The sequence below is a fragment of the Pseudophryne corroboree genome, chromosome 3 (genome assembly GCF_028390025.1).
Source record: "Pseudophryne corroboree isolate aPseCor3 chromosome 3, aPseCor3.hap2, whole genome shotgun sequence".
Taxonomy (NCBI): domain Eukaryota; kingdom Metazoa; phylum Chordata; class Amphibia; order Anura; family Myobatrachidae; genus Pseudophryne; species Pseudophryne corroboree.
Genome location: NC_086446.1, coordinates 39,495,019 through 39,512,227, shown reverse-complemented (window position 1 = coordinate 39,512,227; position 17,209 = coordinate 39,495,019). Strand labels below are relative to the sequence as shown.

Sequence of the window (17,209 nt, the reverse complement as noted above, 5' to 3'; positions counted from 1 at the left end):
ACGTCTTCTGCCGCCGATTTTTCCGGACCTCTTCGCTCTTCTGGCTCTGTAAGGGGGCCGGCGGCGCGGCTCCGGGACCCATCCAGGCTGGACCTGTGATCGTCCCTCTGGAGCTAATGTCCAGTAGCCAAGAAGCCCAATCCACTCTGCACGCAGGTGAGTTCGCTTCTTCTCCCCTTAGTCCCTCGATGCAGTGAGCCTGTTGCCAGCAGGTCTCACTGAAAATAACAAACCTAAACTAAAACTTTCACTAAGAAGCTCAGGAGAGCCCCTAGTGTGCACCCTTCTCGTTCGGGCACAGAGATCTAACTGAGGCTTGGAGGAGGGTCATAGGGTGAGGAGCCAGTGCACACCAGGTAGTCCTAAAGCTTTCTTTAGATGTGCCCAGTCTCCTGCGGAGCCGCTATTCCCCATGGTCCTTACGGAGTCCCCAGCATCCACTAGGACGTCAGAGAAAGCAGTTTAAACAACACCAAACTTTGTGTGACAGGAAGGAGGAAATTGCTTTATGCAGTTTTATCCTTTTAAAATGTAATTTATTTATTTATATTTTGTAAGATATCCTGATTGGATGAAAAAGACTCAGGGTGGGACTACCTCATGAGATTCAGTGTGGTTTTAATGTATAAAAAGGGTCCTGCGAGCCTCAGGGGGTATATACACCATCTTCTGTCTGCTGTGAACATCTGCTGTATTGCTGTTGACCCCTAGAACTAGGGAAGAGTTCTTTTTAGAACTATTTGAGTTAATAAACATATTTTGCCTCAAGACGACCGCTTCATCTTGTGACCTGCAGGGTTATGCCAAACATAGCCCCATTCTTCGGCTGTTTTGGGTACACCCAGCGTCTTCAAGCTCCGCCTTCCGCCAGCTACCGTGCCGTGTTTGGGCAAGCGATTAGTGGGGATCAGTCAACGTCACACAGGTGTGGTAAGACAGCATGTTGACGCATACAGAACAGAACCGTGGTTCAAGACGCCACAGGAAGGAGGAGTCTGGTGATGGCAGCATAGTACCCGCCCACTGGGCGGAGTCAGTAACAGGTGGTTACTGACAGTAAACGGGAATCCCCTAATTGGCCAGGTCCCGTGTGACTTGTACTCCCATTCTGTGACGGCAGGACGCGAGGCAGTGAGGGCTTTCGGAGGCGTCCGGTCACAGAGAGTCACTTTGGTATATTGGTGAGACCCTAAATCCCACCTACCTGATCCTCTTGTGGGATCCTGTGATTCTCCTCTGTACGGTCCTGGGAATACAGAGGACGGGGACATCTCTCTGGCGTATCTCTGTTACTGGGTCCATCTGTAGAAGACACACAGTGATTGAGTACAGTGTATATATGTGATTATCTGGTGATGTGTGTATATAGGGGGCCCCCATACCTGCTCTCCCCTGTACAATACATGACAGTCTCCTCTTACCCAGAGATGTGAGGGGCCGGTGATTCTCCATCATCACGTCCTTGTACAGACCACTGTGTTCCTCTATATACTCCCCCTCCTGCATGGAGAGATAGACAGTGACATCCTGACACCTTATAGGAACCAGACACACGCAATGATAGACACTATAGAAAAAATAGGATTTTGGTATTTACCAGGTAAATCCTTTTCTTTGAATCCATAGGGGGCACTGGAGTACTCTTGGGATATGGACGGCTTTAGCAGAACAAAAGGCACTGAATATTTAAATTTAGTAACTCTCCTCCCCTCCATATTCCCAGAGTACCTTAGTGTTTTTTACTGAGCCGAACAGGAGCGATAGAGAGATTGACAATGGAGAATTACATACAACATAATGGACAACTAAACAGTTGACACATAACGTTACTGACAACTAAACAGTTGACACCATAACCGATAGAGCTTGAAACTTTGAACCAGTCGGTGGCAATTCTGTGTTACCATAAGATCCACTGAACTTACCACAAACCAGGTAAAACTGCTCTGGGTGGGCGTCCAGTGCCCCCTATGGATTCAAAGAAAAGGATTTACCTGGTACCAAAATCCTATTTTCTTTTTCATCCACTAGGGGTCACTGGAGTACTTTTGGGTTGTACCAAAACTTCCCCCGTGGACGGGAGAGCTGTTTGGCACCTGTAACACTAGGCGGCCAAAGCTAGATGCTGATGCCGCAAACGTATCAAACTTGTAAAAGCGCACAAACGTGTGCACTGATGACCTTGTAGCCGCACGGCAAAGCTGCGTCGTAGAAGCCCCACGACCAGCTGCCCATGAAGATCCCACAGAACGTGTGGAATGAGCAGTTACTGATGTAGGCGGCTGTAACCTAGCATGAAGGTAAGCCTGACGTATGGTCAGTTTAATCCATCTGGATAAGGTCTGCTTAGAAGCTGGCCAACACATCTTGGCAGCATCATAGAGAACAAACAACGTATCCGTCTTACGAACTGTAGACGTTCAGGATACATAAACGCATAGTGCGCGTACCACATCCAAAGTTCCAGAATCTTCTGTCAACACAGGAACTACTATTGGTTGATTGATGTGAAAAGATGACACTACCTTTGGCAAGAAAGCGGGATTTGTCCGAAGTTCCGCTCTGTCATCATGAAACACCAAATATGGTGGCTTGCATGACAAAGCACCCAAATCTGAAACACGCCTTGCCGAAGCTAAGGTTAGGAGAAAAATTGTTTTCCAAGTGAGAAACTTAGCATCCACTTGTTGTAGGGGTTCAAAATATGAAGACTGTAAAAATATAAGATTTTATTCACCGGTAAATCTATTTCTCGTAGTCTGTAGTGGATGCTGGGGAATCCGTAAGGACCATGGGGAATAGCGGCTCCGCAGGACACTGGGCACAACTAAGAAAGATTTAGGACTACCTCGTGTGCACTGGCTCCTCCCTCTATGCCCCTCCTCCAGACTTCAGTTAGGATACTGTGCCCGGAAGAGCTGACACAATAAGAAAAGGATTTTGGAATCCCGGGTAAGACTCATACCAGCCACACCAATCACACCGTATAACTCGTGATACTATACCCAGTTAACAGTATGAAAAATAACTGAGCCTCGCAACAGATGGCTCTCAACAATAACCCTTTAGTTAAACAATAACTATATACAAGTATTGCAGACAATCCGCACTTGGGATGGGCGCCCAACATCCACTACGGACTACGAGAAATAGAATTACCGGTGAGTAAAATCTTATTTTCTCTAACGTCCTAGTGGATGCTGGGGACTCCATAAGGACCATGGGCTTTATACCAAAGCACCCAAACGGGCGGGAGAGTGCGGATGACTCTGCAGCACCGAATGAGCAAACTCTAGGTCCTCCTCAGCCAGGGTGTCAAACTTGTAGAATTTTGCAAATGTGTTTGACCCCGACCAAGTAGCTGCTCGGCAAAGTTGTAAAGCCGAGACCCCTCGGGCAGCCGCCCAAGAAGAGCCCACCTTCCTCGTGGAATGGGCTTTCACTGATTTAGGATGCGGCAGTCCAGCCGCAGAATGTGCAAACTGAATCGTGCTACAGATCCAGCGAGCAATAGTCTGCTTTGAAGCAGGAGCACCCAGCTTGTTGGGTGCATACAGGATAAATAGCGAGTCAGTTTTTCTGACACTAGCTGTCCTGGAAACATAAATTTTTAGGGCCCTGACTACGTCCAGCAACTTGGAATCCTCCAAGTCCTTAGTAGCCGCAGGCACCACAATAGGTTGGTTCAAATGAAAAGCTGACACCACCTTAGGCAGAAATTGGGGACGAGTCCTCAATTCCGCCCTATCCATATGGAAAATCAGATAAGGGCTTTTACATGACAAAGCCGCCAATTCTGACACACGCCTGGCCGAAGCCAAGGCCAACAGCATGACCACTTTCCACGTGAGATACTTTAGCTCCACGGTTTTAAGTGGCTCAAACCAATGCGACTTTAGGAAATCCAACAGCACGTTGAGATCCCAAGGTGCCACTGGAGGCACAAAAGGGGGCTGAATATGCAGCACTCCTTTAACAAAAGTCTGAACTTCAGGCAGTGAAGCAAGTTCTTTTTGGAAGAAAATCGACAGAGCCGAAATCTGGACCTTAATGGAACACAATTTGAGGCCCATAGTCACCCCTGACTGTAGGAAGTGCAGGAATCGACCCAGCTGAAATTCCTCCGTTGGGGCCTTCCTGGCCTCACACCAAGCAACATATTTTCGCCATATGCGGTGATAATGTTTTGCGGTCACATCCTTCCTGGCTTTGATCAGCGTAGGAATGACTTCCTCCGGAATGCCCTTTTCCTTTAGGATCCGGTGTTCAACCGCCATGCCGTCAAACGCAGCCGCGGTAAGTCTTGGAACAGACAGGGCCCCTGCTGCAGCAGGTCTTGTCTGAGCGGTAGAGGCCATGGGTCCTCTGAGATCATTTCTTGAAGTTCTGGGTACCAAGCTCTTCTTGGCCAATCCGGAACAATGAGTATAATTCTTACTCTTCTCCTTCTTATTATCCTCAGTACCTTGGGTATTAGAGGAAGAGGAGGGAACACATACACCGACTGGTACACCCACGGTGTCACTAGAGCGTCCACAGCTATATCCTGAGGGTCCCTTGACCTGGCGCAATATTTTTCTAGCTTTTTGTTGAGGCGGGACACCATCATGTCCACCTGTGGCCTTTCCCAACGGTTTGCAATCAGCTGGAAGACTTCTGGATGAAGTCCCCACTCTATCAGGTGGAGGTCGTGCCTGCTGAGGAAGTCTGCTTCCCAGTTGTCCACTCCCGGAATGAACACTGCTGACAGTGCTAACACGTGATTTTCCGCCCCATCGGAGAATCCTTGTGGCTTCTGCCATCACCATCCTGCTTCTTGTGCCGCCCTGTCGGTTTACATGGGCGACCGCCGTGATGTTGTCTGACTGGATCAGTACCGGCTGGTTTTGAAGCAGGGGTCTTGCCTGACTTAGGGCATTGTAAATGGCCCTTAGTTCCAGAATATTTATGTGTAGGGAAATCTCCTGGCTTGACCAGAGTCCTTGGAAGTTGCTTCCCCGTGTGACTGCCCCCCAGCCTCGAAGGCTGGCATCCGTGGTCACCAGGACCCAGTCCTGTATGCCGAATCTGCGGCCCTCCAGAAGATGAGCACTCTGCAGCCACCACAGCATAGACACCCTGGTCCTTGGAGACAGGGTTATCAGCCGATGCATCTGAAGATGCGATCCGGACCACTTGTCCAACAGATCCCACTGAAAGATTCTTGCATGGAACCTGCCGAATGGAATTGCTTCGTAAGAAGCTACCATCTTTCCCAGGACTCGCGTACAGTGATGCACCGACACCTGTTTCGGTTTTAGGAGGTCTCTGACTAGAGATGACAACTCCTTGGCTTTCTCCTCCGGGAGAAACACTTTTTTCTGGTCTGTGTCCAGAACCATCCCCAGGAACAGTAGACGTGTCGTAGGAACCAGCTGTGACTTTGGAATATCCAGAATCCAACCGTGCTGTTGTAGCACCTCCCGAGATAGTGCTACCCCGACCAACAACTGCTCCCTGGGCCTCGCCTTTATAAGGAGATCGTCCAAGAACGGGATAATTAAAACTCCCTTTTTCCGAAGAAGTATCATCATTTCGGCCATTACCTTGGTAAATACCCTCAGTGCCGTGGACAGACCAAACGGCAACGTCTGGAATTGGTAATGACAGTCCTGTACCACAAATCTGAGGTACTCCTGGTGAGGAGGGTAAATGGGGACATGCAGGTAAGCATCCTTGATGTCCAGTAATACCATGTAATCCCCTTCCTCCAGGCTTGAAATAACCGCCCTGAGCGATTCCATCTTGAACTTGAACCTTTTTATATAAGTGTTCAGGGATTTCAAATTTAAAATGGGTCTCACCGAACCGTCCGGTTTCGGTACCACCAACATTGTGGAATAGTAACCCCTTCCTTGTTGAAGGAGGGGTACCTTGACTATCACCTGCTGCGAATACAGCTTGTGAATTGCCTCTAGCACTCCGTCCCTGTCTGAGGGAGTTGTTGGCAAGGCAGATTTGAGGAAACGGCGAGGGGGAGACATCTCGAATTCCAGCTTGTACCCCTGAGATACCACTTGTAGAATCCAGGGATCCACCCGTGAGCGAGTTCACTGATCGCTGAAGTTCTTGAGACGGGCCCCCACCGCACCTGGATCCGCCTGTGGAGCCCCAGCGTCATGCGGTGGACTTAGAGGAAGCGGGGGAGGACTTTTGTTCCTGGGAACTGACTGTATTTTGCAGCTTTTTCCCTCTACCTCTGCCTCTGGGCAGAAAGGACGCGCCTCTAACCCGCTTGCCTTTCTGGGGCCGAAAGGACTGTACCTGATAATACGGTGCTTTCTTTGGCTGTGAGGGAACATGGGGTAAAAATGTTGATTTCCCGGCTGTTGCTGTGGAAACTAGGTCAGGGAGACCATACCCAAACAACTCCTCACCCTTGTAAGGCAAAACTTCCATGTGCCTTTTAGAATCTGCATCCCCTGTCCACTGCTGAGTCCATAATCCCCTCCTGGCAGAAATGGACATTGCACTTATTCTAGATGCATGCCGGCAAATATCCCTCTGTGCATCTCTCATGTATAAGACTGCGTCTTTAATATGCTCTATGGTTAGCAATATAGTGTCCCTGTCTAGGGTATCAATATTTTCCGACAGGGAATCTGACCACGCAGCTGCAGCACTGCACATCCATGCTGAAGCAATAGCTGGTCTCAGTATAATGCCTGAGTGTGTATATACAGACTTCAGGATAGCCTCCTGCTTTCTATCAGCAGGCTCCTTTAGGGCGGCCGTGTCCGGAGACGGTAGTGCCACCTTCTTTGACAAGCGTGTGAGCGCTTTATCCACCCTAGGGGATGTCTCCCAACGTGACCTATCCTCTGGCGGGAAAGGGTACGCCATTAGTAACTTTTTAGAAATTACCAGTTTCTTATCAGGGGAAGCCCACGCTTCTTCATACACTTCACTTAATTCATCAGATGGGGGAAAAACCACTGGTAGTTTTTTCTCCCCAAACATAATACCCTTTTTTGTGGTACCTGGGGTAATATCAGAAATGTGCAACACATTTTTCATTGCCGTAATCATGTAACGGGTGGCTCTATTGGAATGTACACTAGTCTCATCGTCGTCGACACTGGAGTCAGTATCCGTGTCGACATCTGTGCCTGCCATCTGAGGTAGCGGGCGTTTTAGAGCCCCTGACGGCTTTTGAGACGTCTGGGCAGGCACGAGCTGAGAAGCCGGCTGTCCCATATCTGCTATGTCGTCAAACCTTTTATGTAAGGAGTTGACACTGTCACGTAATTCCTTCACACATATCCATCCATTCAGGTGTCGGCCCCGCATGGGGTGACATCACATTTATCGGCACCTGCTCCGCCTCCACATAAGCCTCCTCATCAAACATGTCGACACATCTGTACCGACACACCGCACAGGAAATGCTCTGACTGAGGACAGGACCCCCAAAGTCCTTTGGGGAGACAGAGAGAGAGTATGCCAGCACACACCAGAGCGCTATATATACAGGGATTCACACTACCCACAGTGATTTTTCCCTTATAGCTGCTAATATAGTAGTCTGGAAATTGCAGGGGAGAGCCTGGGGAGCGTCCTTCCAGCGGAGCTGTGAGGGAAAATGGCGCCAGTGTGCTGAGGGAGATAGCCCCGCCCCTTTTTCGGTGGACTTCTCCCGCTTTTTTATATTTATACTTGGCAGGGGTATTTTACACATATATAGTCTTTATGACTATATTATGTGGTATTTGCCAGCAAGGTACTCTTATTGCAGCCCAGGGCGCCCTCCCCCCCAGCGCCCTGCACCCATCAGTGACCGGAGTGTGTGGTGTGCATGGGGAGCAATGGCGCACAGCTGCAGTGCTGTGCGCTACCTTGATGAAGACCGAAGTCTTCTGCCGCCGATTTCCAGGAACGTCTTCTTGCTTCTGGCTCTGTAAGGGGGACAGTGGCACGGCTCCGGGACCGGACGACCGAGGCTGGGCCTGTGTCCGATCCCTCTGGAGCTAATGGTGTCCAGTAGCCTAGAAGCCCAAGCTAGCTGCAAGCAGGTAGGTTCGCTTCTCTCCCCTTAGTCCCACGTAGCAGTGAGTCTGTTGCCAGCAGATCTCACTGAAAATAAAAAACCTAAAATATACTTTCTTTTCTAGGAGCTCAGGAGAGCCCCTAGTGTGCATCCAGCTCGGCCGAGCACAAAATTCTAACTGAGGTCTGGAGGAGGTGCATAGAAGGAGGAGCCAGTGCACACCAGGTAGTCCTAATTCTTTCTTAGCTATGCCCAGTCTCCTGCGGAGCTGCTATTCCCCATGGTCCTTACGGAGTCCCCAGCATCCACTTAGGACGTTAGAGAAATCTAAAACCAGATTCAAGTCCCATGGCGCTGTAGGTGTAATGAACGGAGGCTGTACTCTGAGGACACCTTGCAGAAAGGTGTGTCCAGACGGCAATAGAGCAAATCGTTGTTGAAAGTAAACTGACAAAGCAGATACCTGCACCTTTAGTGTAGAGAAACGCAGTCCTCCATCTAACCCCGTCTGTAGAAATAACAAAATACGGGATAATTTGAAAGATGATGTCGGAAATTTCTGAGCTTCACACCAACCTATATAGGCACGCCAAATTCTGTAATAATGAGCTGCCGTAACCGGATTCCTAGCACGTAACATGGTTGGTATAACCGAATCTGGAATGCCCTCTCTTCTTACGAGGGCGGTCTCAACAGCCACTCCGTCAAACACAGCCGCGCTAAATCGGGGTAAAGGAACAGACCCTGTTGTAACAGGTCCGGACGTAGCGGAAGCGGCCAAGGATCGTCTGCGAGCAGTCCGCGGAGATCCGAGAACCAAGCTCTCCGAGGCTAATGAGGCGCCACTAATATGACTGTGGCGAACTCTCGTTTGATCCGTTTTAGCAACATAGGGAGCAGCGGAAACGGTGGAAACAGATACACGAGGCTGTACGGCCACGCGATTGTGAGAGCGTCCACTGCCACTGCCTTTGGATCCCGCTTTCTGGACACATACTGGGGCGTTTGGTGATTGTGGTGCGATGCCATCAGATCCACTTGTGGGTAACCCCACCTCTGGACCAACATGTGAAACACTTCTGGATTTAATGCCCATTCTCCTGAATGAAAATCCCTGTGTCTGAGATAATCTGCCTCCCAGTTGTCCACTCCTGGAATGAACACTGCTGACAATATCACTTGGTGATGCTCGGCCCAATTGAGGATTCAAGCTACTTCCCGCATGGCCATGCGGCTTCTTGTTCCTCCTTGTTTGTTGATGTACGCGACTGCCGTCGCGTTGTCCGACTGTACCTGAACAGTCCGAGACCGGAGGATGTGCACTGCTTGTCGTAGCGCATTGTAAATTGTCCGGAGTTCCAGGACATTTATAGACAACAATCTTTCGTGATCCGCCCAGAGACCCTGGAGCTGTCAATTTTGAACTACAGCTCCCCAACCTCTGAGACTTGCGTCTGTCGTTAGAATTATCCAATTCCAGACGCTGAACCGTTTTCCTGCGGTTAGATTGTGTACTTTGAGCCACCAGAGTAGAGATACTCTGGCCCGTGGAGACAACCTCACCCTCTGGTGAATCTGCAGATGCGAGCCCGACCACTGTGCGAGCACATCCAGTTGGAAAGGACAAGAGTGAAATCTTCCGAACTGAAGCGATTCGAAAGCCGCCACCATTGTGCCTAACAGGCGAATGCACAAAGGTACCGAGACTGTGCGTGGCTTGAGCACTAATTGTACCAGATGACGAATAATCTGTACTTTCTGTTCTGGTAGGTAAATTCTTTGATCTACCGTATTGAGAATCATACCTAGGAATTGAAGTCGTTGAGAAGGAATCAGATGTGATTTCTTGAAGTTGACAATCCAACCGTGCTGAACTAGTACATTGTACGTGAGCAACGCATGTTGGAGGAGCATCTGTTGAGCCGGAGCTTTGATAAGCAGATCGTCCAAGTACGGAACTATTATCACTCCCAGGGATCTGAGATGAGCTATCATCACAGACATCACTTTGGTGAATACCCGAGGCGCTGACGAGAGGCCAAACGGTAGATCCTGAAACTGGTAATGGTTCTAACGTATCACAAAACACAAAAACCTCTGATGAGGTGGCCAAATCGGAATGAGTAAGTACGCATCCTTGAGATCCAGCGCAATCATGAATTCCTGTGGCTCTAAACCTGCAATTACTGACCGCAGAGATTCCATCTTGAATCTGTAGTAAGGGACATACTGATTGAGGCCCTTTAAGTTCAATATTGGCCTGACCTAGTCATCCTGCTTTGGTACCACAAACAGACTGGAATAATAACCCTGACCTTGTTGGTGTACAGGGACCGGAATCAAAACTGCGGAATCCAGCAGAGACTGAATGGCAATTTGCATAACCGCCCTCTTGTCGTCCGACACAGGCAGTCCTGTCTTGGCAGTGGCGGGAGACAGTCGAACTCTATTTTGTAACCTTTTAACACTAAATTGCGGATCCACCCATCTGTGGATGTCTGGAACCACGCCAAATGGAACGTCTGAAGGCGTGCTCCCACAATTGGAGATACGAGATGGGCTGGGAGCCCGTCATGCCACTGGCTTGTCGGTGACCTTAGCATCCTGATGACTGGTGTGGGTTTGTGGAAAACCACATCCTCGACCTCGTCTACCAGGCGTAGCTGTTCGTCTACCACGGCCTCAAAAGGGCTGAGGTCTAAAGGATTTGAACGCCGTCCGAGAATATTTCCGTCTAGGTACCGTTGGAGGCAATGGTAGGAAAACAGACTTTCCTCTCGTGGCCTCAAAAATCCATTTGTCCAATTCAGGACCAAACAACTTCTCGCCACCGTAAGGTAACGCTTCTATACCTTTTTTGACCTCTGCCTCCGCTTGCCAAGAACGCAGCCAGAGTGCTCGTCGTGCCGTAACTAGCGATGATGAAAGGCGAGAACTGAGCTGACAGACGTCAGTAGAAGCTGTACACAGATAATCAGCAGCTTCACAGATTTGATCAGAGAGAAGTATAAGGTGATCGTCATGTAGACCAGACTTGAGTTCTGTTATCCATACAATTAGTGCCTTAGTTACCCAAATGCCAACCAACCCAGGTCTAAGCAACACTCATGCTACTATATACATGGACTTAAGCATAGCTTCTATTTTCCGGTCTGAAGGGTCTTTAAGCGTAGTAGCAGTTGGTACTGTTATGGTTAATTTCTTTGTAAGTTTTGACACAGACAAATCCACCATTGGCGGATTCTCCCATGTAGATGTCACAGACTCTGGAAACGGGTAACTAGACTTAAATCTGCGAGGTATAGAAAACCGTTTATCCAGATTCTTCCTTGTTTCTAACATCTTATTAAGAGATTCCGAAACAGGAAAACACATCGGAGATCACTGCCGTTTAGTAAATACGACTTCATCATTTGTCAGAGGCTCCTCAGTTTCTGTAAACTTCAGAGACTGACGCACCGCTCTGATGAGATTATCAATGCCTGGGCTGTCAAAATCTTCACTATCTGACTGCTGGTCTACTTCGCCCTCCTCACCCTCATCTTGCTCAGTGAGGTCTGGCATAGAATCGTCAGAATGCAACATAGCAGAAACTGGTAAATCATAAGACAAATTAAATTTATCCCTTCTACTCAAAATGGACCTGGACCTTTGGCAAGGCTGAGACCCTTCCGGTAGTTCTGGCGGTCTCACCCGAGACTTAGATCTTGCCGCTTCCCGCTCTAGTCGAGTGGCGGCCAATTCTGATTGCAACCCATCCATGACATCTGTTAGCATAGCCCATGGAGGGTCCGGGGATGAAACCGGCTTTGAAACCGGAGCGGAAATTGTATTCGTAACAGAATTCACAAAACATACTGTACATGTGGTAGATCCATCCGGTAACACACTCTTACAGACACTGCAGTGAAACTGCTTTTTAGTCTTTGCTGGTGCCTTACTCATTATGCAGACAGACAATACAATATAAAAAGACAGGCCACTTGCACGACTAAGTAAAATTGTACTAAGGTGTGTGTAATATACATATATATATGGCCGCAGTGCAGTGCACGTGGCCAGTACTATATGAAATCTGATCCAAAATTCCCACTAACACCCCTGCGCCATCCGGTGGAGTAGAGATGTAGGACAGGAACGTTCTGGAATCACAAATAGGAAGAACAGGAAGCATGGTTAAAATGGCATCCATGCCATGCTTACAGTTATAATAACAGTGCAGGTTATAAATTGTGAAAAACATATATAACCTGGAAATATGCTGTTTAAAACAAATCCTGTTAAAGGCTTAAAAGCCTATACAAGTCTTACAACCCATGCAGCCTTTTATGCTGCTGCTGCTATGGGTTTATACACTTCTCTCCCCCCCCCCCCCCCCCATGCAGCTGCGCTGCATGTGAAGACTTCTCCCCGCCCCCTCCCCCTGTGCTCCATGTACCGCTGTATATTCCAGCTGGGAGCGGGTAAACTGAGCCGGGGAACTTTACAGGGAGCCGGGGCGCGGGTAGAGGGAGCCGGGGAGCAGGCACAGGGAGCCGGGGAGCGCGCTCTATAGAGCTGTGGAGCGGCGGCTATGGAGTGACAGAAGTGCGGCCGGCGTACGGGGCTCTGTGCGGTGAGACTGAGCGGCTCTGGCAGCCGCTTAAAAGACTAACCAGCGGCGCTGCACTGTTAGCGGCGGGCGGCGCACATAAAGGAAAGTGTTCCCCACACAGCGGGGCGGCAGCGTGAGCTGACTGCCCCGTCCCCCAACATACCTGGACACCTGTGGTGAGGGGCTATGTCCAGCCTTTCCTGCAGGTTGATCTGCACTTCGCTGTGAGGGTGCTCTGTAGTGAGGACCGACACGCCAGCAGCTGCTTGTAGCAGCTTCCACTATCTCGCACCCACGCCTTTTGGAAGGAGGGAAGGGATGTGTATAAAGTTTAGTAAAAATAAAAATAAAATATTCAAAATAAGTGTGGGAGGTCCACACAACACATGTTGCTGCTGTGAGCACAGAAAAAAAACTGAGGTACTCTGGGAATATGGAGGGGAGGAGAGTTACTAAATTTAAATATTCAGTGCCTTTTGTTCTGCTAAAGCCGTCCATATCCCAAGAGTGACCCCTATTGGATGAAAAAGAAAGAACATCCTCACAGGTTATCCTGACTGTCTCTTAGTGATATGTTAGTCAATGTGAATATGGGGAGATGCTACCTACTACCACAGTGTATACAGAAAGAGCAGAAATCTGCAGCTGAATGGGCGCCGGTCACGTATCATATATAAAACACAAGCTTTTATTAAAAACTATTAAAATAATAGAAATCCTCACAAAACAGCCCATAAAACAACAAAAGCAGAGGTTATGGTAGACTTACCTAGATAACCCTCTTTCTCTGAAGTCCACAGTGTCCACAGGATCTACCTTGGGATATATAGTAGCGACAGCGGAACAGGCACCAAACAGCTAAGCTTTTCAGACTCCCAGGATGCAATGGGCCAGCCCCCTATATCCCTGCCTCCCGGCTAATGACTAATGACAGGACACCACAGGCTGCTCCCCCTGTATAATAATAATGACAGGACACCACAGGCTGCTCCCCCTGTATACTAATAATGACGGGACACCACAGGCTGCTCTCCCTGTATAATAATAATAATAACAGGACTCCACAAGCTGCTCCCCCTGTATAGAAGGAACCCATTACCTGTTGCCGGACGACAGACTCCTGCTCGAGCGAAAACCGGAAGTTGCAGCGATAGATAGATAGAAGAAAACTCTCTTCCTGTGTGACACACAGGCCGAAAGTGAAGTGTGGAACGCAAAATCCGGAAACGGGCAGAGCCTGAAACGCACAGGCCGGAAGTGAGGTGTGATTGGCAGGGGAACACAAGCTGCTTCTTCCTCAGTGACCGGCCACACTGACGTTCATATCCCCGCCCACGGCCCCTCTTCCAGCCCCGCCCCCGGCCCCGCCCCCGGCCTCAGCACAGGGAGAGGGCGCGGGTCCCGCACATGGCAGTGTGACAGGCGCTGGGGGCAGGCAGGGAGGTGTGAGAGAGGGCGGGTACCCGTGCAGCTGCTGCAGGACACAGAGCAAGGGCTGCATAGGTGCAATGCTTTCTGTGTGTATATCCAGAGATAGATGTACAGGGCGCCGGCACATCTGCAGCGCAGCCTCATCCGGGCATAGTGGTGGTGGGAGTGCTGCTCTCTTGTTGCCAGGGCGTCTGTGCATTGTATCTATGTGATCTTCTGGGGCATAATTGTGTCATGTCTGGGCATCTGTGCATCGTTCCAGAGCCTCTAAGCACCATGTCCGCCCATCTGTGCACCGCATCCGGGAAACTGCACCATGGCCGCCCTTCTGTCCGGGTGTTTGTGCACAGTAGCGGATTTTGCCACGGGCGCCGTACCAGGGCAAGATCCGCTGCTGCTGTGCCCCCCGCTGCCGCTGTGAAGGGAAACTCCTTCTTGGAGAGGTCCTTTACTGTGCTGTGCGTGATGACGTCATCGCGCACCGCACATCATTTCAGTCTGTACAGGGGGCGTAAATGACCATGCCCCCTGTACAAAGCCACACCCTTTATTGCCGCCTGGGGCACACAGAGCCCCAGAACCGGCCCTGTTTGTGCATCATGAGCAGTCTATCACTCATGCCACTGCCCCCATGACTGTCCTGTTCCCTCCTATGACTGGATGCGCCAAGCGATCACAGATTGGTTTTGAGTCTCATGGTGGGCCAATACAGGATCACTTACCGTCAGCAGCTGCCTGTTACTGACTCCACCCACTGCACAGTGGGTGGATACTAAGCTGCCACCACCAGGTTCCTTCAAGAAGGTACTTGGAACCGCGTTTCTTCTCAGGCTTCTACCATCGGCACCTGATACCGCTTGCTGCTGTGTATGTGTAGACATGCTGCTGCCACACCTCCTGCTGGCACTCTCCGGTGCACAGAGAGGGTTAACAGCTTAACCACTTAACTGACGATTTCTCATACGTCCTAGAGGATGCTAGAGTCCACTTCATGACCATGGGGGTATAGCCAGATCCACAGGAGCCATGGGCACTCTTAAGACTTTTCAATGGGTGTGAACTGGCTCCTCCCTCTATGCCCCTCCTCCAGACCTGTTTTAGAAATGTGCCCAGGCAGACTGGATGCACTCTGAGGAGCTCTACTGAGTTTCTCTGAAAAGACTTATGTTAGGTTTCTTATTTTCAGGGAGAACTGCTGGCAACAGACTCCCTGCTTCGTGGGACTGAGGGGGCAGAAGTAGGAACCAACTTCCTGAAGAGTTTCATGGCTCTGCTTCTGGCTGACAGGACACCCTTAGCTCCTGAACTGAACGCTAGCCGTGTCTAGATGCTCACTCCCACAGCACGCCGTCACCCCCTCACAGAGCCAGAATCAGAAGACAGGTGAGTATAAGATAGATCTTCTATCAAGCAAAGTGACGGCTGAGGTACAGCGCGGCTGGCGGGAGCGCAGCGCGCCATTGCTGCCCACACACACAGGCACTGCAGGGGGGGGGGGGCGCCCTGGGCAGCATATACACCTCTATAAACTGGCAAAAAGGGGGCATAAGATGCCGCTGGCACAGCCCCTACCCCCGCCAGTATAAATATTATGCACATACACTGAGGTAAAAATGCGCCATTGCGGGGGCGGAGCTTATTCCGCAGGCAGCCAGCACACTGCTCAGCGCCATTTTCTCTCTCCTCAGGCTGCAGAGACAACGCTGGCCCTCTCCTCCACTTCTGACTACAAGTACAGGGTGAAATTAAGGGGGGGCACAAAGCATTTGTGGTGCATTACAAGTGTGAATTACTGTGTAAAAGCACTGTTTGTTGGAAGGGCATTCTGTGTTCACAGACATTACATACTGGCGCTTGGGTTGTGCACTGGCTGCTCCTATACTGTGTCCCTCTGACAGATTTTACTGTGGGTCTGTCCCCTTATAAGTCCCAGTGTGTCTGTGAGTAGTACACGTGTGTAAGACATGTCTGAGGCAGGGAGTTCCTCCCCGGAGGAAGGCATTTTAGGGACACAGAGTTGTAATGTGGTGGCGCTGCCGGCACACCAAAAGCTTGTATGGGTGAAAGAAATACGTTATAGTATGCATCATATCAATAGGAGATTAGATAAGTCTGAATCTCATGCTGAGTGCTGGAGAAAATCTGTGGAGGATGTGATTTTTCAGGACTCAGTTCTTCCATCTGCAGGCGGCCCCTCTGGGTCACATAAGAGACCATTTGCGAATATTGTGAATACTGATACCGACACGGACTCTGATTCTTGTGTCGACGATAGTGACTCCAGAGAAATAGATCATAAATTGGCAAAAAATATACAGTATATGATTGTGGCTATAAGGGACGTGTTTGAAGTTACAGAAGCCACGCCTGTACCTCAGGAGAAGGCTTATTTATGTAAGGAAAGAAATCCAAAGTCACGTTCCCTCCTTCACACAAGCTAAATACTCTTTGAAGGGATGTGGGTGAATCCTGAGAAGAAATTTCGTATTCCTAAGAGGATTCAGATAGCTTACCCTTTCCCAGCAGAGGACTGGAAAAAATGGGAATCACCCCGTGTTAGACAGTGCACTATCCAGGTTGACAAAGAAGGTAATTCTCCCTGCACCTGGCAAGGCTTCACTAAAAGAGCCGGCTGACCGTAAGATGGAAACTACATTGAAATCCTCTTAGGTGGCCAATGGTACAATGCTCAGACCCACTATTGCCTGCGCGTGGGTCAGTCGTGCTATTGAAAAATGGTCAGAAAGCGTGTAATCAGAAATTGACACGATTGATAAAGATGAGATAATCCTTAAATTAGGGTATATAAAAGATGCTGCCGCCTACATTGTAGAAGCAATAAAAGATATTGAACTTTTGAGTTTACAAGCCGCTACCATGGCAGTATCGGCAAGGCAGCATTGTGGATTCGCCAGTGGAATGCGGATGCAGATTCCAAAAGAACCATGGAGGCTCTCCCATATAAAGGTGAGACCTTATTTGTCGATGGTCTGGATGCGTTAGTCTTGGCGGCTACCGCAGGTAAGTCGACGTTTTTGCCCTCTGCGCCTGCACCGGCAAAAAAGACCTTTCACACACACAAGCAATCCTTTCGACCCAATAAATACAAAAAAGCAAGATGTTCCCCCTTCTTTGCAGGAAGGGGAAGGGAAAAGAAG

At 49.5% G+C, this 17,209-nt stretch overlaps 1 protein-coding gene across 1 annotated transcript in view; it reads right to left on the bottom strand.

Annotated features, from left to right (window-relative positions):
• The window catches only part of LOC135057126 (uncharacterized), a 184,155-nt gene that overhangs the window by 38,195 nt on the left and 128,751 nt on the right, over nt 1-17,209 (bottom strand). Inside the window, 3 exon segments of the mRNA XM_063963021.1 lie at nt 1,205-1,302; nt 1,422-1,500; nt 13,720-13,797. Coding sequence (XP_063819091.1) covers nt 1,205-1,302; nt 1,422-1,500; nt 13,720-13,797 — 255 coding nt within the window.